This window comes from Phoca vitulina, unplaced genomic scaffold (assembly GCF_004348235.1).
Source record: "Phoca vitulina isolate PV1807 unplaced genomic scaffold, GSC_HSeal_1.0 scaffold74, whole genome shotgun sequence".
Taxonomy (NCBI): domain Eukaryota; kingdom Metazoa; phylum Chordata; class Mammalia; order Carnivora; family Phocidae; genus Phoca; species Phoca vitulina.
Window position 1 is genome coordinate 6601826 of NW_022589777.1, and position 21961 is coordinate 6623786.

Here is a 21961-nt window from a genome sequence, read left to right on the forward strand (position 1 = left end):
TTTTCCCCCCCCCCCCCCCCCCCCGTTCGCCTACCTAAAAGCCCTGCCTCCCTCCAGCCTTCTTTCCATAGACATTCCTGAGACTCATGCCCTGTGTCAGGCACGGCTAGCACCAGGCCCCGAGGGCACACAGGCAGGCACCTTTGGGCACCCAGAGTCATCCTCAGGGATATCAGTCCAGTGACGAGATGGACACATGAGGAGACCATTATAAACAGTGCCGTGAAGGCTCCCAGAGGCTTAGACTATGGTAAGAAGGAAAGGCCAGAAGTGTAAGGAGGAGAGTCAAGGAAGTCTTCCCAGAAGAGATGACTCAAGACTCGAGTCTTGGATGAAGAACAGGCACAACTTTCCCTGGTTGAGGAAAGATGGAAGGGGCATTCTAGGCAAAGGGAAACACCTATGAAAAAGCAAGGGAGTGAGAGGGAAAGCGTGGACAAATTGTTCTATGTGATTTATCAATTCCATCTCATGGTTTTATACTCGACCCATTTGCCTCCTATCATGTGAAATGATGCAACCCTCGGGCATTTTAGAAAACTTCGATACCCAATCACTTCATCTCTTAGAAAGAAAGGCACTGATAAGGTGGGCTCACCAGGAGATTAGGCACGTCCTTGGGTGAAAGCAGGATCAGGCGCTTAGAGGAAACCACACAGGAGGCTAATGAGCATCAGGACACTGAGGTTAAATGTAGTAAATTTTAATTTTTATTCTCTCTCCTGGGAGTGAGACGTTGGAATCCTTTGCGTGAGGGCAGGTGAATGCATGCATTCTCTTAGCCTGAGAATGAACTGAGAAAGAGGACAGGGTGATTTTAGGAATTTCAGATGGGGCCAAGGCCCATTTCGAAAGCCTTTTGGAATACACCTTTTCATGTCCAACATTTTCACAACATTTAGCGAGATGGTCCCATTTCTCCAACCCTGCTGCCCTGGGAAGGAAAACTGAGGAGAGGATGACAGCCTTCTCCAAGCATGATTTGTTTCTGTCCACAGAACCTCTGAAGACAGGAAGCCGAGGCTGACCTCTCTAGTCAAGAGTGAGCTCAACTTTAAAATTGTGATCGCATGTGAAAGCTAAAATGGGAAAGAAAAAATCAGTTCTCAGGACAGAAATGCTAAAAACCCTTGGGCCACATCCCAGTAAGGGCCCGGCCCCGGCCCACGGCCCCCCCGTGGGGGGGGGGGGGGGGGGAGACCAGCCAAGACCAGCTTAAGTCAGTTGAGTGTCAGGGATCATGGAGTTGATTCTAGAGGTGTCCAGTTTGCAGATAAAGAAACTTATCCCAGTGATTTATGCTACATAATCCTTAAACAACAGAAGCTCATGGCCAGGTCTCATTATTGAGAGAGTTGCCTGCCAAAACATTTACCCATTCCCACCAAACTGTTTGCAGTGGTTGGAGGAATCCAAGGAATCCAGTAGGTTTTCGTTTCCTAGGGCTGCCATAACCAATGGTCACAAACCGGGTGGCTTCAGACCCAGAGATGTATTCTCGTGCAGGTATGGAGGCTACAGGTCTGCAGTCAAGGTGTCGGCAGGGCTGGCTGCCATTGGAGGTTCTGAGGAAGAATCGTTCTTGCTTCCCTCCTAGCTTTCGGGAGGCTGAAAATCCTTGGGGTTTCCGGCCTGGCCGGCAGCTGCATCACCCTCATCTCTGCCTCTGCCTTCACAAGGCCATCTCTGCTCTCAGTGTCTGTGTCCAAACTGCCCCCTTACTATAAGGACACTAGTCATTGAGTGAGCACCCACCCAAATGTAGTGTGAGCTCATTTTAACCTGATTACGTCTGCAAAGACCCTATTTCCAAACAAGTCCATATTCACAGGTACAAGGCGATAGGACTTCAACATGTCTTTTGCGTGAATACACACACTCACCACACTGTGTGTAAGACAACAACAAAAATCCATGGGCCGGGCGTGAGAAGACCAGGATGTCCAACCTGCTACCTCCCTAGGCGAGTCCCTTGCCCGAAGTTTCAGTTCTTCCTTAAACAAGACAATGCCTGCCCTGCTTACTTTAAAGATGCCATGAGAATAAGATGAAATCATGTAAGTATAAAAGTATTTTCATATGGAAAGTGTTCCTACAAGTGCAATTATGAATTCATTCCAGATTGTGTTGACTTTTCCTCAACTTCATAACTACTTAATGAGTAGGTAGTGAAATGAGAAACACAGCCTGTCTTCCAGGGAAGAGAATTTAAATTACATACCTCCCTTCATTTATGGTTTCAGATACAAGTACAATAGCAATCTGCAGTGAAGGAGAATAGTATTACAGATCCTTCTTCCCTGGACTTTTTCCTTACACCAAACAGGGTGGTATTCAGGTGAAACCAGGGTGTGGAAAGTAATTTAAAGGCAAACCAAGAGGGCTGATGGTCTCTTCTGGGCCACAGCAGACATCTCCAATGGCCGTGGTTCCCCTTTCATCTGTGTCTGTGTGTCCTTATTATTTGCTTCCAGGACAGTGTCCTGATAATGGCTTTAAATTTGCTTTGTCTGATGACTTCTGGATATGGAGACATAGACCACCCAATTTATAAAATTAACGAAAGAAGTCATCATCCTGGTTGACTGATACGACATATTCCCATGTCTATTATACAAAAATGACCACTGGGTAGCCAGGAAAAAAAATTTAATGAAAATGTTAAAAAAAAAAAATTCCCCTCGCCCCTTTTAAAGACCCCTGAAGCTCTAGTGGTGATAGGAAAAACTTTTTCAAGCCACCAGATTAAGTCAAAGGTGCTTGGAAAGAATATTAAAAATGGCCACCCATAGTGGAAATGCCAAAAAGAGGTGTCATGGATGACAGCTTGGGAACTATGGTTACCTCCAAAGCATCATGTGACCATTTGAGTGATACTGATGACCACAGTAGTGATAAATTCTGTTGACCTTGGACCTCAGGGGTTTGCTGACCCAGGAGAAATCCCAGAGGGGAAAAATAGCACCAGCAAAAAAGAAACAAAGAGGCTCTCAGAAAGAGGCTCCCAATCTGCCCTGCAGACCAAATTCTCGATTTCTCACTGCTGGGAATGTGTGCTTCCTGGGAACTATGATATTCCTCCAGGAACACGCCACATCTCAGACCAGTTAATAAACAAAACTTTATTTTCCTTTAATACAAAAATTAAATAGCAAAGTTGTTTTTTTTTGTACAGTGATAAATTAGAAATTTACAGTACAGACATCAATGCAGACACACGTTGTACATCCTTAAAAGCAGGGTCCACTTCCTTTGACGTTCAGCAATTCATCAGGGCACGTGTAGCAGGGCTTTGCCTGGTACCTGTATGTCGAACATCTGAAAGCCCCCAGGGTTGGCCTCAAGGTGGCTGGAGCTGCAGGGCGGCGCGGGGGCCCAAGGACAGGCCACAGGGCACCAGCCTGCCTGCTGCACAAGCAGGCCAAGGCCCAGTTCATCTTGTCACACGTCACACTTGATAGTTATTCCACCCTTCCTGCAAAGAGCTCAAGGGGCCTTCATCCTCAGACCTTTGAAAGTCTCACAACATCCCTGTGAGGTAGGAAAAAATTCTGAACCACCTAGATGCCCCACTGGAGAGAGAGCGAGAGAGCAGCCTCCCTCTCCCAAAGTGCACAACCAAGTTGGGGCCCGAGCCCATGAGCAGGACACGGAGAGGAGCACATCCTGGGGGAGAAGATGGACCAGCCCTCGGAGAGCAGAACTGCTCCTGCCCCTCTTCTCAGAAGCCCTTCTGAGATGACAGTGATCAGATCCTGAATATTGCAGGGGATCAGGGGCCACCAAAGCCCAGAGGACATGGCTCACAGAGGACCCCAAACAGGCCCTCTCCGAACTGCCTGGGCAAATACAGGGAATTCGCTGGTGCAAAGAAGAAGAAGGGAAATAGGTAAATCAGAAACAGGAACAGGCTGCTACAGGGCAAATGGGCCGCCCAAAGGGAAGCGGCCTGTTGGGGAGGGTCAGGGTTCACTTCCCTCTTGGTGAGAGCCAGGGTGCCGTGACCGCACAGCGCATGGCAAGCTGCAGCAGCAGAGAGCCCTGAGCAGGCCACAGGGAAACAAAATCCATTATTTAAGGTTCTGGTATCTGATCCTCGGTAGGAGCAAAATGCTCTTCTAGGAGATTCCAAGATCTATGACCTAGGCCCAGAGGAAAAATGATAACCTGGGTCCTTCGCCAGGCATTATACAAACCCAGAGGAGGACTCTGAACCCAAATACAATAAAAGAATACCAGGAACCATTAGAGTCCAGTGACTGGACATAATTGGCTGGAAAGGCAACTCCCTCCAATCTCTCCCATCACAGAATGAAATTCAGGACGTAGGGGGGCTCCTTCCAAAGTCTGTGCCCTGTGGCTCTCCCCGCGGACTGCTGCTGGGGCCACCTCCCCAGAAGCCACAGACTGCACCAGCCTGGTGACATCCCTGTAAACTGAGTCTGCGCGCCAGGGCTGAAGCTGTCGAGCTCCTCCATGTCCTCGGGTCCCGACTTGGTTGCTAACACAGTAAGCCCTGAATTCAGTGACCGGGAGGCTTGGGGGTGGGGGGGGGGCAGAGAAGACAAGAGCTCAGGGTGCTGGTAAAGTCACAATTCAGAACCTCAACACAGAAGTGTCCCTGATTCTGGGTTTCAGGGTGCAGGTGAGGGAGTGACTGGGGAGGGGAAAGTCAGGGAGCATCTCAGAGAAATAAACAGTGTCACCCCCTTCTCTGGTTTCAGGACCCGGAGCAAGCTGCCAGCTCAGAAGCCGTCTCAGAGATCAGGAAATGGGAGGAAAAAGGATATGAATCAACCAAGTAGCTCAACCAGATGGTTCTGGCCAGTTCCACCCTACCTCATGTTCCTCTGCCCTGAATGGTGGCCTTTACAAAGGAAGAGAAAGAGGGGTTTGCCAGAGCAGAGGGTGGACAGGGGTTCCCTTAGGCCCCGCTGAATAAAATCTCCAGAGGCCAAGGCATTTTGTGGGAAGCTCCAATCATCCCTACTTATTCTAGATTTCAAGAAAAACCCCAGCCCTAACCTTTTCCCTTGCAAGATGTCCTCAAATTCCCCTGTGCAAGTCACATGGAACACCCTAAGCCCTGCACGGCCTGTCCCCACGGCCACATGAGGTGTGGGAGCTCACATCCTTTCAGCCAGTGTTCGTAGTTTTCCTCGGTGATCTCCACAGAGGTGGTCATGAAACAGGGCTGAGGCCTTCTGTCAAAACCCCTGTAACTGACTAGCAGGGAATTGTGGGGAGGGCTGAGAGAGACAGTAAAGGCAGAAAGACCCAGGAAGCGGTTTATGGGACGGGAGACAGTAAAACGGATGAACATTCAGAGGCCCGTCCTCCTTCCCCAAAACCAACAGCAAAATTCAGCAGACCCAGGAGCACCCTCAGTTTAGGTCATTGAGAAGAAGAGAGCTTTGTACTCCTCGATGTCCCCTGAGGTGCCTAACACAGGGCTTTACACAGAGTGGACACTCAATAAATGTGCTAATAATTGACTTTTTTTTTTTTTAAACAAATAGCAACTTAAGAGGTGATGGAGTCGTGTCAAGGTAACTGGTAACTGACCTCAGCCACAAAGCTCTTTTCCTGAAACCGTAAACACTCTCCATTGTCTGGAATGTGAAAGGAAAGGCCCACAGCCCTGATAGCTAGGGCTACTAATCCAGGCTGCACCGATGGCCACTTCTGATCAAATATACTTTCCCCTGGGAAGGCCAGAGATTTGCAGAAGAGACATGCTATAAACCCAGAGAATTGTCGGAGCACTAGCTCCAGAACGTGGGTGTAGAGGTTCACCTAAGTACTCTTATTATTATTTCATTATTCACAAATATTGAGCACCTACTCCGTGCCTGTGACAAAGCCCTACAGTCGCACAGCAAGGCCAGTGCCCCACTGTACCGTCCTTCTTCCCTTTCCTGGGCCGGAGTCTCAGCACAACTCCCAAGACGCTGAGTGGAGCGTGAGTAAGGGCAGGCTCTGCCCCTGGGTGCATGCTCCAGGGCCCTGGCCAGCTCTGGGAACTGTCTGCAAGCAGCACAGGGAGTTCACATTTTGTATTTCAGAGGAGACGTAGTCTCAGATGGAGTTCAACTGGTCCTTCTGGGGATCATTTCTCATGCTCCTGGAACCCTGACCCAGAGTCCAGCCAAGGTACTCGGGCTCGGCTCACACACACACCAGGGACCACCCGTGCCCAGTTAGCATCTGTCCTCAAAGCCCCGAGACTTTCCCTCCCAAAAGACACAACAGACCTTATATGCATCTTCACCTCAGATGGCTCAGGAGCCCCCAAAAACAAAGAAGAAAGGAAAGTGTCAAACCACGGACATAAAACTCAAAAAAGACAGAAAAGGACACGCGTATTTCCAGAATCTGACCACCTATTCGGGAATTTGAGTCCCTGGAAATGTTTTTCCACAAAGAAAGGCGATAAAAGAGTTTTCCTACCTGTTTTTAAAAGGGGGGTGGGGTGGGGCATGAATAAATAAATGAGTCATTGCAAAGTAGCTGCTGAAGCAAAGATAGGTATGAGCTACAAGGAGAGCAACCTGTGACATTGTCAACAATTTGTCCCAGAGAGCTGGTGATTAGAAGGCCTAAGGCAGGTTGAGAGAGTCCAGTTACAATTTTAAAAGAATTGCAACTTTTTGAGAGGCTGCTAGGGGGGTACCCCATTGTGAGGAACATAAAGCATAAATTTTAAAAGCTCTGGATACCCCTGCAAAAGGCAATTAAGACCTGTGCTGTTAAGAGTTTGCAGTTCATTTCATATGGTCTACACTTTATTCCCTACTAACCAATCAAGCTCCTGGCTGGAATTCTGGAGATTCATTAAGCACCATATAAATACTCCAGGCCACACTGCCTCCAATGAAATCTTATAAGGAGCCGTTGCCAATTACTAGGAAACAATTATGCACCAAGTAGTTGGATTAGCTGTCCTTAGTTTTCTCTACAAAACAGAAAAGTCTTCATTGTGGGTAGTAGACTAGACTGATAACATTCTTATGCTAAAGGAAAGAAAGGCACTATCATTCTGAGAATGCAAGCTGACCATAGTTTTAAAGTCAGTTGAGTATACTATTATGTCATGGTGCAAGAATGTGCTTTTAATTGTAATTGACACACACAAATTACACAGCTAATCTGTGTGAACGCAAAGTTGCCAAGAAACTTAACATTTTAGCTCTTCCAGACTGGCGTCTGCATAGATGCAATCACACAAAGTAAAATATATTAAGTCCCCATTGCTCAATGCAATAGGTCTCCGGGTCGGTAAGGTAACTCAACTTGATAAATCTCATTTTCCTCTGAATTAAATGATTGTCAGAAAGTGAATCACCCTTACTTTCCCCCTCATTAGGCATGCTGCAGTGCAAAAAAAATCCTATAAAAATACCTATTTTGAGTCATTAATGTAAAATGAAGAAAACAGCAGCAGCCTAGAACAGGGATGTTGAAATTTAAGAGGAAGAGAGAGAAGAAAAATCCACTGGACACCTTATGTGTGTTTGTACGGTACTTTGTTTTTTCAAACAGTTCTGTCTTAGGACAAAGGCACTGAAAGATTCTGACACCACCTCTTGGGAGAGCAATCCACAAAGTTCTAAACAGCAGACTGCGCACCACAGAAAATGTTTATGTTAGATCAGCCCAACTATAAAATTCTTGTAACACTTGTCTGAACCCCGTGTCTCCAGTGTTTATAGATTGCTTTGCTATCTGAAAGACCCAGTTAGTATTTAAGATTTTAAGGGTTAAAAAAGTTAATCTTTCTCCCTGCGAGTTACCTACTCACAGCTCAGATCTCACTCTGCAGGGAAAAGCAGCTTCGCCCTGGACCCTCCTGGAATCTAGGCAGGACCTCCACACTCCAAGCTGCAAACTGCTAAAGTGATCAATGTTTTGATTTTTCACAGCTTTGAAAGCCTCTAACTGGCTTTTCCATTTTGGATCATTCCAAAGTCTGCAGCAAAATCCTTTTATGATGCTGGGGAGTGGGGGGGGGGCAGGTGGTGGTGGCTTACAGGGGTCACTTAAGTGTTGCCAGTCTGCTCAAACTGAGATTCACTGCAGGAAACTTTTAGTCGCACTTGCACCAAAATGCTAGCATTCCCCCCCGCCCGCCCCAATGCCTTCAAAATTTGGAAAGCGTGGAGCCCAGTTAGCCTTATACCACAGTTTCATTGCCTTTCCCAGGCTTCACCCAACCATTCCCCCGCTTTTCTCTCTTTACCTTCCCAGAATTCACCAATCTGTTAGAACACTTCTGCCAGGTGTGCAGAGTTTTGGCAGACCAAATCCACATGCCTGAAGTGATGCCCACCAGCAAAGACATAAAAATTTTCAACATTTCCACTGCCATATTGGAGTCATCTGCAGAATACCGGAAGAGCGCCCAGTTGGAGATTTCATAGAAATAACAGGCAATCACACAGGTGGCAGGCACCGTGTACAGGACTGAGAAGACCCCGATCTTGACCATCAGCCTTTCCAACTTGTCCGTCTTTGTCCCATCCTTTTGCAGATTGGACCGAATTTTGAACAAGGCCACTAAACCGGCCGCAATGAACAGAGTTCCGATCACCAAGTAAGTGAAGAGGGGAGCCACCACAAAGCCCGTGAGGGCATCAAGGTTTTGATTCCCGACGTAGCACAGGCCAGTCAGTTCATCCGCATCCACCAGTCTCATAATCAAGATGACAATGGTTTTCACAGCAGGAATGGCCCAGGCGGCAATGTGGAAATAAGAGCTGTGCATCTCAATGGCCTCATGACCCCATTTGAGTCCCGCTGCCAAAAACCAAGTGAGTGTCAGAATAACCCACCAGATGGAGCTGGCCATTCCAAAAAAGTACATCAGCAAGAAAATGATTGCACATCCTGTGTTCTTAAGTCCTTCTTGGATGAGAACAGGTTCTGCTGCCTCTTCAAAATCGCAGGATATCCTTTCCCGGCCCACGGTCAGCCTGACAATATAAGCAATGCTATAAATATTATAGCACATACTGAGAAATATGATGGGGCGCTCAGGGTAGGAAAACCTGGAGGAATCGATCAGGAAGGTGAGCACCGTGAAGGCGGTGGAGATGAAGCACAGGCTGGCCCACACGGCCATCCAGATGTCTGTGAACTCTTTGGCCGAGCGGCTATACAAGCCAGCATCATAGCCACACTTGAGAACACAGTTCAGGCTCCTTTTCACCCAGATGTACTGATCCGAGTTGGTGCCTACGGAGTGGCACTCTTCCCCAGGCTGCATGGGGGTTTTGTGAGGTAACGGCACCTCCTCATCACCTGGCCCTTCCATGCACATGTGGTTGTGGTCATTCTGTGGTGGGAATTTGCTGCAGTTCAGGCTCTCTGGCCAGGCAAACCCAAATTCCTTCAGGACGGGTTCACAGCGCCTCTTGACTGAAAGACACATGCCGCCGCATGGACCGATGGGGATGTTGATCTTCTCTGTGCACATTGGCACATAAACCGAACAAAGGAAGAACTGGAAAAGTAATGAAATGAACAAAGAAAACAATGACTTGGAAGTCTGACCAAATGCTTGCACGAAGCGGAGTTGAATGCTGCCAGGCAAAGTACATACCGACTTTTAACCAGCTATAGGGACTCTGACTGCTTACTCCGACCTCAGACTAGGGTGCCTAAAAAATCCGTTGCTTGCACACTTTGCTTCTTTGGGTTCTAGCAATCCTTTCCCGCAGAACATAAATAAATAAATATATTAAAAGGACCTAAAGGATTACATAATCCCTTTTTTGCATAATGCTTAAGAAAATAAACCTTAAGACTTGACTTTGCGTCTCCCTTTGAAAGAGCTGAACAGACTAATTGAATGACTGAGTCATTCCAGTGATGGGGTGATTTATTTTTGTCCTCATTTCTTTATCACCATAAAAATAAATGTTAAAAAAAAAATGTAGGTCCGGCTTTTCTCCTATTAATATTCTCTCTTTTCTCTACTTTACTTTATCCCCTAAATTTTTTTTAATCAGTCCCATACTGAAACAGAAAATGTCCTAATTGAGACACTAGTAGACCCAAGGATGGGATGCAGGTTGAGGTCTCTGGTCACCAGGGCTTTGTTTGGCCAGGTTTCCTCAATGAATAATAATGAAGCACAATAGGAAAATATAAATGTGAAGTCCCTGGAACTGCAGTACCAGCAGGGGAGAGTCCAGTTGCTGTCCTCAATTCTTCCAGCATTGATAAACAGTCGGCTTGGCTCCTTACAGATGTTGTCTATGAAGTCTAGAGTTACAAGTAACTATTTTCCAGCATGTAAAGGGATCCAGTCCTGTCCTTCAAAACAGCTTGGCTGCTTCCCCAGGATACATGTAATTAAAAATATATATCCCTGCAAAAGCTGTTTCTCCAACAAAATTGCCACTGATGTCAGGATATGTGCTGTTTCCAAACTGAGAGCTAGAGGATCATTTCTTAAGCTTTTATAACCTAGTTCTAAAGTTCTGAAAACTCCGAAGGGACATTTCAGCAGCAAGAGGTCTAATCCCAACCATCTTTCTGAAACCACAGTCCAACTTTTAAAATGACCTATGTAAAAACACGCACCTAAGTAAGCTGCCTGCCTGTTTCTTATCTCTCAGAAGTTACAACCAGAACCACGGATTTCTGAAGCTTTCAGCCTGGACAACTACCCTCTATTTTTTTTCCCAAGTTCTCTCCTGTCTAAATTTCTAAAACTCACTCATCGCCTCACTAACCAAAACACAACCAGTGCTAACCCTTTTTTAAAAATCTCTTTCAGTTCCTTTTTTAAAAAGTGAATTGGTTGTTGGTTTTGTAAGATTATAATCACCCTGTATATGCAAATTATTTCTTCACCTATTGTAGGCTGAGCATTTTCTCTATCATTACAGAAGCTTTAAAATTTTTAACGACTGAAAAAAAAAATCTTCTAATATACAAAATACCTTCCTGGAGCTTGACCACACACTATCACCTTTTCCCCAAGCTGTGTTTTCTCCCCACCAAATCCTAAATCTGCCCTCAACCCTGAGGATCCAAAATGATCTCAAGCCACCCAACCATTCCTTCCTGCATGACCTCTAAAGTCATGCAGGACGACGCGAGGAGGGGCCACTCCGCAGAAAACGAAGCAGTGGGGTTTCATTTAATAACCCACCTCCAAAATATGGGGGAGAAAGGAGGTCGGAGAGGGAGGAGAAGTTCCCGGCTCCTTATCTCTCCTTCCAAGTCTTAGTTGCAGCTGGCTGCCCTGCTGCGGACTCGCCCACCGAGCAGCGGCGGCCAGAATCCTTGGCAAAGATAACCCTCAGCTCCACTGGGGTTAGGGGCTTGGCCAGACACGGGTGAGCAGGGGAGAAAAACGGAAGGGCGGGGTGTAAGAGTGGGTTCTTTCGCAGGCCAGACGACTTACACAACGTTTTGGCTTCCAGTCCCTGAGAAGGGACAGAAAAGTGGGGGTGGGGGTGGAAATCACTTTTCCAGGATAGTTTTACCCTTCAGCCTTGGAAGGGGGCAGGGGGCTTGGCTTGGCAAGGGCTTCATGGAGTTAGTCTGGGCGTCCCCGCCCAAGGGGTCCCGTCCCGCCAGGGGTGGGGGTGGGGGCGCCCACCTGCAGCTGGCTGGAGCAGCCGTACTGGATGAGCGGCGTGAAAGTTGTCAGCTGCAGCTCGGCGTCTGTCTGCAGCTCGTGCCCCACCAGGTTGGGCATCTTGGTCACGTTGTAGCCCAGGTTCTGGCACATGGAGATGCGGATGGGGTCGCAGCGCCGCTCCTCCTCGTCCCCGAAGCCCCGCGCTGGCTCCAGGAGCAGCAGCAACGGCAGCAGCAGCCGCAGACTGAGATCGACGCCCCCGGGCGCCCCCAGGACGCTCGGCACTGCGCCCCGCCAGGCCATGGCCAGAGCCGGGGGCAGCGGCGGCGGCGGCGGCGGGGGGGCGTCCAGCAGACACCCCCAGTTTGCACCGGGGCGCCGGTTGCCCGCGCTGCTCCCAACTCCCGGGAAGGGAGTGTGATAAGGCGCCAAGGGCGAAGAAGGGGCAGCGGCCGGGTCTCTGGCAGCTGGGCGCGACTGTGTGGGATATTAGACGCCCGTGGCCGGGGCCGAAGGACAGACTGCGAGGGGCATGGCTACAGGCGGCGAGCCCCCAACCCGGCGCCGGCCCCGTCCGCTCTGCCTCTCGGCGAAACCCGCCAGCACCCAGCGCCGCGCCGCTCTCACCGCCCGAGCCCTCCGCGGCGCTAGAGGTTCGCTGGGCGGTGGCGGGGCGGGACGGACAGCGCGCCTCTCCAATGGCCGGGCGCCGTGGGCAGCGAGGGGCGGGGCCGCTCTGCCGCTGGAAGGGTCAGGCCCCCGCCCGCCCGCCAGCCCCCCTGCCCCGCCCCTCCCTCTCTCCCTCCCGGAGCGCCCCGCCCGGCTTCCCGGCTCTCACTTTCCTCCCACCCGGTTCGCGGCGCTCGGGAGCCAGGCGGGGATGGAGCCGAGTTGCTCCCGCCGGACCAGCCTGCCCCCTCCTCTTCCAGGTGAGAAATGCTCCCAGATCAGTCGACTCCCTTTCATTCTACTCTTCCGGCTGTCACCTCGGCCCGTGGCTACCTACCTATCAGGCAGAGAAACGTACACAAAGAACACGGGCTTTAGATTTGCAAAGACTGTGGCTTTAAATCCTGGCTGTGTGACCTTGAGCAAATTGCTCAACCTCTCGGCGTCAGTTTCCTCATCCGTAAAGAGACTTGGGAGGATTAGAGGTAATGCGTGAAACGCTTAGCCCGGTGCCTGGTACAACGCAAGCTCGCAGCTATTTTCACTGCTAACTTGCTTGGGTTGGAGCCGGGCCGCGTCTCCCCGCCCCCAGACTCGGCCCGACCTGCGCCCGGGAGCTGCCTGTCTCCAACCGCGAGTGGGGGAGGCGCCCCGGAGCAGCCGACCAGCCGACGGTCTCGCGCTCCGATTTCCTCACCGTATGAAATGAAATTCCACAGGGGGATTCAAAAGGAAATGAGACCGGGACGCTCCGTGCTTCTCGGCCCGCCGCCCTTCCTGTGTCGAGGACACGGTTTCTAAATAAGGTTGGGAGGGTGAGAGGGCGGGAGGGGAGAGGCTTGACCTGTGCACAGGAGGCGAAGAAGGCGCACAACCACCGAGGGTACCCTCCCCCAGCCTCCCGGGCATCCCTCCCCTGCAGCCTGCATCTCTAACTTATTCTGCTGCTGCGAAGGGCCCTGGAGGTCTCGGGATCATGCGACCGCTGTTTTGGTCCAGTTCCCCGCCCCCGCCCCCCCACCACATTCCCAGCCCTCCCTCTCCCCACTGCCCACCCCTCGGGTGGAGGTTTGTGCTAGTTCACTCTTTCCCTTTCCAGTCAGACCAGTGAAACACTCAGCAGGTGGATTTCTAAGCCATTTACTTACTGCTTGACTGTGGTGAAGCTTCTGTGCCTCTCTGAGCTTCAAATGGGCCATCTGTAAAATAAGGAAATTCATGTCTACCCCACACAGTTGTTCTAAGAGTTAAATGAGAGAATACCCCTAAATCATTTAGCACAGTGTTTGGCACATACAAAGTAAGTGCCAAATAACTTGGTTTTTGTCGTTGTGAGGTGACCTCCTGCTTTCCAGCCAGATCCCAAAGACATCTCCTTGCAGCCCAGGTCTGAAGATCTGGATAAAGAGCCTTCTACTCTCTTCTTGAGATCTTTTTGACCAACACTTGCCAAGGTTTTCCTGGGCCTTGGTGACAGGGACCAGGTTTGTATGCATGTTTGTGTCCTCTATTTCAGCCAAGTCTGGCAGATGGCAGAGGCTGGATACAAGTTGGAAGGATATCTGTTCCACTCCTGTGGTGCTCCTATTTTGCCTTATAGCTTTAATTTTCATATACTGGCAACTAGACTTGGCTGAGGGCAAGAATGGAATCAACTTGTTTTGGTTTTTGGCTCTGTACCTAGAACTGTGTTGGGCACAGAAAAGCTGCTTTGTCTCCCGCCATCATCACAACCTCCCAGAAAAGGAGACTCTATTAGCCTCTTAAAGAGATGACGAAACTGAGGCTAGAACCAAAGTAATAGTTAGAAAATGGAAGACCTTTCCTAAAAAAAAGAAAAGAAAAGAAAATGGAAGACCAACCAAACCAGGGCCCAAAGGGGCCCCTCAAAGATGGGAGGCAGGGTTTTTTCCCTAGAAATATTCCCAGCTGGAAGTCTACATACTCAGGAGTAGGGTTGACTCTTCCGTTTGACTGTGCTGAGTAATGCAGGAGACCATAGGCCCACAGAGATGAATAAATGATGAGATGAATGAATCCAATGAATAGATGATCCCCACCCTCTAGGAACTCACAGGAGGAGACAAAGAAGGAACAGACAACTCTAACTCAATGTGGTAAGTACATAGAGAGAGAATTGTAGGTAAATTGAGGGTGGAGGTAGCTGAGGTTACAGAGCTGTGCAGAGGTGGATGGCCTGCAGGATTCTGAGCTACTCAACAAAGCAGAGTTAGTGTGCAATGGGCACTTCTCCTGACGCATTTGCAGGAAGGGGAGGAAGGCTTGCCGTGTACTGACGGTACATGTGCATGGTTTATTGAAGGATGAACTCCCCGAGGTCAAGGAGCAGCACAGGGCCTGGCACAAAGAGGCTACACCATCAGTGTTGAGGGAAGCGATACTATTATCAGAGCAACAACCAAGAACTTCCATAGAACCCTTACTCTGGGCCGGAGACTGGGTTACATGCTTTCCGTGCATTATCTCATTTATTTCACTCAGCAGCTTGAGAAAACTGATGTTTTGAGGGGTTAAGCAATTTGTTCAAGATCACACAGTAAGTGACAGGGGACTCAGACGTGTGCCTGTTTATGGGCATGGTACTGTTCTCACAGAGGAAACTGTGTGCGCTTTGCCTAATCCCTGGTTAGAGATGCCCCTTTTGCCATCTGGACTTTTTCTTCCTAGCCCCGGCGTCCCTGCCCTGGCTTGCTCGAAGCACTGTCTCCTTGGAGAACGCTGGAAGAAGCCCCTTCCCCGGGCAGAAGCTTTTCCTGTCAACAGCTTTTCTTTCCCCGGCATGGAACTCATCGCAGGTATTTTCCAGAAAAGAAAGCCAGGGGAGTCACATTTCAGTCTGCATGTGGAAAGAAAACAAAGACCACGACTTAGAGCTCAGTCTGAATGGCCCGAAGCCCCTCAGCCTCTCCTCTCACAGAGCGGTTTACACAGTCGCCAGTCTGCTCCCAGTGACAGGCCTGGCATGTTTGTCTTTGTTGCAGAAAACACTTCCCTGAGGGAGTTCCACACCAAGGGCTCTCCGCCCTGTGATAGGCAGAGCATTTAGGAGAGGAGCAGAAGATGGGGACAGGGGAATGGAACCTTCCATTAACCTAAAGGGCAGGCTGTGGGCCCCTAGTGGCTCTGGCCTGAGGGCCTGGACAGCTTCCTCTGTCCACTCTCTGAGTAGGAAGGAGGCAGCCACTTTGGAGCTACAACAAATGTGACTTCAGCAGGCCAGTTGGAGGGCTCTCTATTTGCATCTAATGAGAGGCTGGGTTCTAATTAACTCCTGTGATGTGTTAATTTTTCAACCTGACATTTTCTGCTCTAATAGATTCTTGTAATGGTTTCTAAATTAAAGGCTGCATTTGAACACTAGGGTTTAGGTTAAAAATCCACCACCTAAGGGGGTGGGGGGCCGTAAACATCCTTTCCCTCCTAAGGAAAACCTCTCATTTGCAGTTCTTTGCTAACCCAATTAAGTACTGAAGTAGTCACCCCAGAGCCTGCTTTTTATTTCCTGCGAAACAATCCAACTAATCCATATTCAGTAGCTTCCAAGAGAAGTCTTATTCCAACCACTCATGAAGAAACCAGCTTCTTTGAATATGGACAGAACATTTAGAACTCACAAAGAGCGGTCTTGATAGAAAATGCAAGAAAATGGTTCATTATTATCCTGTTTGGTTTTTGAGGGGAAAATTCACTGGGACCAAAACCTCATAAGGACTGGGAATTTATCGTGGAATAAGAGAAGCATGGGGAGAAGCCAGGTCACATCCCATCAGTTTATAGATGGTCTGGGTGCTACATCTCCCTTTGCACCCAAACTAGTTATGAAACAAAAACATGTGTCCTGAGTAAAGCAGGAGGGAACCCTAATCTCGCTCAAAGTTGAGGAATCACAGGCCCCAAGAGGTTCAGTAACGGCTCTAAAGTGGCAGAGCCAAACCCCTGCCTTCTTATCACTTGCACCACTAGCTGGGGAAGAATCAAGTCACCAGAGAGCTCTTGAATGTCAAGGAATCAAAGCCCTGTTGTTCCTCCTACCAAGCATAAGATGGTACAGAGGACATTCTTATTTGTTGGTGGTGATGGTTTAATATACAGATGGGCAACTGTGAACCTGCGCAGGAGGCAAAAAATACTGCTAACACACTTTGTACCTCTGCAACTTCATTTCATTTCAGTGTCTGTCAGTCAAACCAGTAGCAAATGTTTAGTGATAAGTTCTTGTGGACATGTTACTGAGCAGTGTCCTGGGAGGTATGGAGGCATTAGAATGTGGTTCCTGCCTCCAACGAGCTTACAGTCACATTAGAGGAGACTAAGACACGAGACCCACAGTGAAACTTATTTATAATTAAGTGCTTTTTCTTGAGCTCCCTTACTCATTATAAATTTGGGTTTTTGTTTCGGAATTGGTTTTGGTTTGGCTTGGTTTTGATCCCTTTCACAGTCCTTCAAGGTCAGAGGCTGTGTCTACCTCACCATTGTGTTCCTGAACAGCAAAGGAGACACTACCGGGCCTGTCCACAGCACTCGATAGATGCTTGTTGAATAAATAAATGAATAGTTCAGGCTATAAGTGCTCTAATTCTTCAGAAAAAGAGAGCCTTCATTATGTTCTGGGTATAGGAGGCCATCAAAATGCAACCCAACTGGTTCCGGAATGATGGTCAAGTCTACTCTACAGGCCACGCCTACAAGATAGCTTTCTGCTTTCTTCACAGTTCGGAGGATTTGCCAATCACTTATCTTCCTTTTCTGTTTTTCTCTGCAGATTCTTAAATATTTTAAGGTAGAAAAATGTCTTGGCTAGAATTGTTGTTTGATTCAGAAGCCTGTTTCTAAACTTCATGAATCAGCCCAAGATATTTTCTTATCACTGTTCACTGGCTAATTGACCACTGATCTCAATATTGTCACCTGAAGGCATTAGGAATCATATAGGCCATATGTGCAGGAGTATCTAGCCAAAGAGTTATAATAAGTCAGGAGATCACCTGTAAGTAGTAAGTTTGTAGAACAATTGAAATGTGAGTCTAGCTATGAGGGGTGTGTGACTTTCCAAGAAACCCAGGGAAGCATGGAAGGGAAAGCACCTGTAATAATATCTCTCACAGGCAGCATTCTCATCAGTTGATACAGGTGAGAAATGAACAGTAATAAAAATAATGCTAAATAATGAAAAAGTGTGAACTAGCCACCTGCTGTGGATAAACATGAACTAGACTAGACAAGGTGTCAGGTGGTGGTTTTAAAACATAGCCTCAAGTTCTTTGACATTCCTCCCATTGAAGGGCAGAGTTTATATTTCCTCCCCTTGAATTTGGGAGGGCTTGTGACTTCTTCAACCAATAAAATAGTGTAAGTGACACCAGGTGACTTCCAAAGCTATGTCATAAAAGGCCATGCAGATTATTTGCTGGGAAATTTGCTTTGGAGCTCTGAGCAGCCCTATAAGTAGTCCAGCTACCTTGAGACCACCGTGCCCGTTTTCCAGTTGATAGTGCCAGATGAGCCTCTCCTTCAGCCACCCCAGGCTGAGCACCAGAAGTATGAATGAATCTTGGAAGTAGATTCTCTGGTCCCAGCGGTTCCTACCCCCAGCTGTTTGAGTCATCTCAACCCAGACATTGTGGGGCATAGAAGAACCACACTTGCTGTGCTTTTTCCAAATTCCTGACACACAAAATCCATGATGGTTATTGTTTTATGCCTATCTTAGTCCATTTGGGCTGCTATAACAATACCATACACTGGCTGGCTTATAAATAGACATTTATTTCTCATGGTTCTGAATACTAAGAGCTCCAAGATCAAGGCACCAGCAGATTCAGTGTTAATAAGAGCCCATTTCCTGGTTCCTAGATGGCTGTCTCTTTGCTGTGTCTTCCAGGGCAGAAGGGATGAGGGGACTCCCTGGGGTCTCTTTTATAAGGGCTCCGCTCTCATGACCTAATCACCTCCCAAAGCCCTTACCTCCAAAGGAGAGGGTGACTCAGCTAGAAAAAGAATGAATATCACCCAAAGGTGCATAAAGGGACCTTATATCCTCCCTTTGAGAGAAGGATAGAATGTTTTCAGTTGCATGAGGGACCATTGGGTCATGTTAAGAGGAAGCATGATTTTGCTATTGTCTTTATTTAACAGTTACGTATGGTTTTCAAAGGTGTGTATGAATGCCAAGTTGACAAGGAGTGGATTCTGGTAGCTCTTTATTGTCAATTTAGCTGCAATGGAACTCATTTGCTAGAATTCCCTTCCCTGCATGGCTCCAGATTGGGATTGGCCACAAGAGAAATTGGCACAAGACTGGAGAGGTGGAAGCAAAGCCGTGTTTTCTATTCTGAAAGTCACAGCTGGGTGCCAGGCACAGTGGCAGTTCATGACATTGAGTCAGCTGGCTCACTTATTGGCAGGGGCAGCACTTGGACCTGCATGAACTCCGCCTTCATCTGCTCTGAGTCTTGGGCTAGGTGCATGAGTAGCTCCATGGTTAAAGGCTCTAGCTTCTGCAGATCACCTGCATCAAGATTAGAGATGGTTAGACAGACTTGGCATCCGGTTTATCCCTGTGTGTTCCAGTTTGCCCTTGACTTCCCAAACTTTGTGCCTCACTTTCCTTCTTGATTGCAGGGTTGGCTGATCTATCATGACTTTGGGCCCAACACCAGGCACAGAGGCAATGCGTTGCATAGAGTACTTCACTGGTTTCCACAGTTTTGTAAGGTCTACTCCTTGCTATAAATTCCTTGTTCTATCTCACTCACAGTGACTCTGCTTCTCCGAGCAAACCCTGATGATATATGCCATCAAAAAGATTTGGAGGATGTTAGCTCTGGAAGCTGCCTTAGAGTTCATTTGGCCCACTTCTCATTTTATAATTGGGGAAACTGAGGCCCCAAATGTGACTTTCCCAAGTGGCACATGAATAATGAGTGCTTGAACCAGTTTGCTAACCTGCTCTGTGATCTAAGTATTTGGCAGATTTCTCTTTGACTTATGGAATTGTGACTGGCCTGCTACACCAGGCTGTATTATTTACAGCAAGCACTTAATTGAGCCCCTCTGTCAGGCACTTTGTGAGGTGTTTTGTATAGATTACCTCATTTAATCCACATGCCTTCCAGAAGATATCCTAAATTTGAATTATTTCTCTCTACTCTCTATCTCCACCACCACAAACTGTCCAGTCCCCATCAGCTCTCACGTGGACAGCTGTCTTCTGACAGGCCTCTCTCCACCACTGCTCATTGACAATCTCTTCTCTACGTGGCAAACAGGGATGCTTTCAAACCAGCTTCCACAGATCATGCTCCTCTCTGAAACTGCTGGAAACTCGTCAGTGGTCTCCCATTGCCATTGGAAGAAAATTTATCTGGCCTACAAAGTCCTGTAAGATCTGGCCATCTTCCCTCACCTTTGGTCACACCCCTGCCTTGCTCACCACACTCCAGCTACATTGACCTTCCCTCTATTCCTAAAACATGCCCAGCTACTTCTTGCTGTAGGGTCTGTAGTCTTTCCTCTGCATAGAATGCCATTATCATATTCTCCCCCATCTTCCCAGGGCTGCTCCTTCCTAACAAATGTCTTTTTCTCTGAGACGTCTTCTCCAACACTCCTGTTTCATCCTTCCCTGCAGTCACTCCTTAGCCCTGTTTTATTTCCTTCACAGCACTTACTAATGTCTGTCACTGTCTTGATTATTCACTTGCTTATTTGTTAATTTTCTCTCTCTCCTATCTAGAAAGAATCTCCACAAGCACAGGGTCTTAACTGTCTGATTCACTAAGATGTCCCTGGTGCCCAGCAGGTACTCGGTAAATATTTGTTAAGTAAACAAACCTATGCAGTACCTACTATTATTCTCCCCATTTTAAGGTGAGGAAACAGTCACTGAGAACGCTGAATTCCAACTTGTGGAAGCAATGAAGCTGTCTAAAGTAGGATGCCTAATGGTCAAGAGCTCAGGCTGTGGGGTCAGGCAGACCTGTGTTATAATTCAGCAAAATGTATCATAGGATACTAGAACTACAAGGAACCTTTGATAATCAGCTGGTTCCCTGCCTAATCATTATAGTAAAGTTAATCAGTCAGCAACCATTTCTTGAGTTCTTACAGTGTGTATTGCTAAGGTAACAGAAATTGCTCCCCCAAACAGGGCAGACATTAAAGATCACTCATTTATCACATCCTGGGAATTTCCATTTTATCTGTTTTTCCTTCAGCAGCCCTCAACTTCTTAAAATGTTTTTTCTAATTTTTTTAAAATTTAAATTCAATTAATTAACATATAATATATTATTAGTTTCAGAGGTGGAGGCCAGTGCTTCATCAGTCTTATACCCAGTGTTCATTATATCACGTGCCCTCCTTAATGTCCATCACCCAGTTTCCCCATCCCCCACCGCCCTCTCCTCCAGCAACCCTCAGTTTGTTTCCTATGATTAAGAGTCTCTTATGGTTTGTCTCCCTCTCTGATTTCATCTTGTTTTATTTTTTCCTCTCTTCCCCTATGATCCTCTGTTTTGTTTATTAAATTCCACATATGAGTGAGAGCATATGATAATTGTCTTTCTCTGATTGACTTATTTCGCTTAGCATAATACCCTCTAGTTCCATCCACATCATTGCAAATGGCAAGATTTTTTTTGATGGCTGAGTCGTGTTCCATTGTATATATATATTACCAGATCTTATTTATCCGTTCCTCTGTTGATGGACATCTGAGTAGCCCTCAATTTTTTAGTTTCAAGAATTTGACTAGATTTTAGGCCTTCCTACCTTTGTTTTTTCCCATTATCTCTTTTGCCTTCAAGAATCTATACCTGAGGGGCGCCTGGGTGGCTCAGTTGTTAAGCGTCTGCCTTTGGCTCAGGTCATGATCCCAGGGTCCTGGAATCGAGCCCCGCATTGGGCTCCCTGCTCTGCAGGGAGCCTGCTTCTCCCTCTCCCACTCCCCCTGCTTGTAGTCCCTCTCTCCTGTCTCTCTGTCAAATAAATAAATAAAATCTTAAAAAAAAAAAAAAAGAATCTATACCTGGGGTTTCATTTCTGTTCTAAAACAAGAACAAGGACACATTTTAAGAAAACAATTTTCAGACACATGCAAAGGAACAGTAGCATCTGATAGCATCTGTTAGACTACCACAGACCTGGAAGAAAACTTCTAGATCATCTTTTGCAGAACCCCACTTAACAGAAAAAGAAGCTGAGACCCAGTGGGTGCAGATGACTTCTCCAAGACAGAGTTAGCACTAGATATCCTTTACCCTACCTTTAGGACTCTTCCCACCACATCACATTGTCTTCCTTCCACCTCCTTAGCAAACCAGGATTATTTGGGTAAATAGCAGCAGACCTACTAATCAGACCTGAGGGTTCAGTCTGCATATACAGAGAGCTGGGTGATAGATTGCTCAGTATAACTAGGCCCTTAGAAACCACTCTTGGAGGGGTACCTGGGTGGCTCAGCCACTTAAACATCTGATTCTTGATTTCAGCTTAGGTCATGATCTCAGGGTTGTGAGATTGAGCCCTGCGATGGGCTCTGCACTGGGCATGGAGCCTGCTTAAGATTCTCTCTCTCCCTCTGCCTCTGACCCTCTCCACCCTCCCCCCAACTCTGGCGTGCAAGAGTGTGTGCACTCTCTCTCTCTAAAAAAAGGAAAAAAGAAATTCTTA

The 21961-nt window shown here is 47.6% G+C and overlaps 2 protein-coding genes across 6 annotated transcripts in view; one reads left to right on the forward strand and one right to left on the reverse strand.

Annotated features, from left to right (window-relative positions):
* Positions 1-3109: 3109 nt before the first annotated feature.
* FZD4 (frizzled class receptor 4) lies at positions 3110-12083 on the reverse strand. Its single transcript, XM_032393605.1, has 2 exons — positions 11615-12083; positions 3110-9502 (listed from the first exon to the last, which is right to left on the reverse strand). The coding sequence occupies exons 1-2, from the start codon at positions 11897-11899 to the stop codon at positions 8174-8176; spliced, it is 1614 nt and encodes a 537-aa protein (XP_032249496.1). The 5' UTR covers positions 11900-12083; the 3' UTR covers positions 3110-8173.
* A 347-nt stretch (positions 12084-12430) lies between these two features.
* Positions 12431-21961, forward strand: part of TMEM135 (transmembrane protein 135) — a 241943-nt gene continuing 232412 nt past the window's right edge. For all 5 annotated transcript variants that reach the window (XR_004298025.1, XR_004298024.1, XM_032393606.1 and 2 more), the window contains exons 1-2: positions 12431-12525; positions 14954-15081. Coding sequence is in view for 3 of the 5 variants with exons in the window: in XM_032393606.1 (XP_032249497.1) it covers positions 12477-12525; positions 14954-15081 (177 nt within the window). In the remaining 2 variants the exon portion in view is untranslated. The remainder of the gene's footprint in view (positions 12526-14953; positions 15082-21961) is intronic.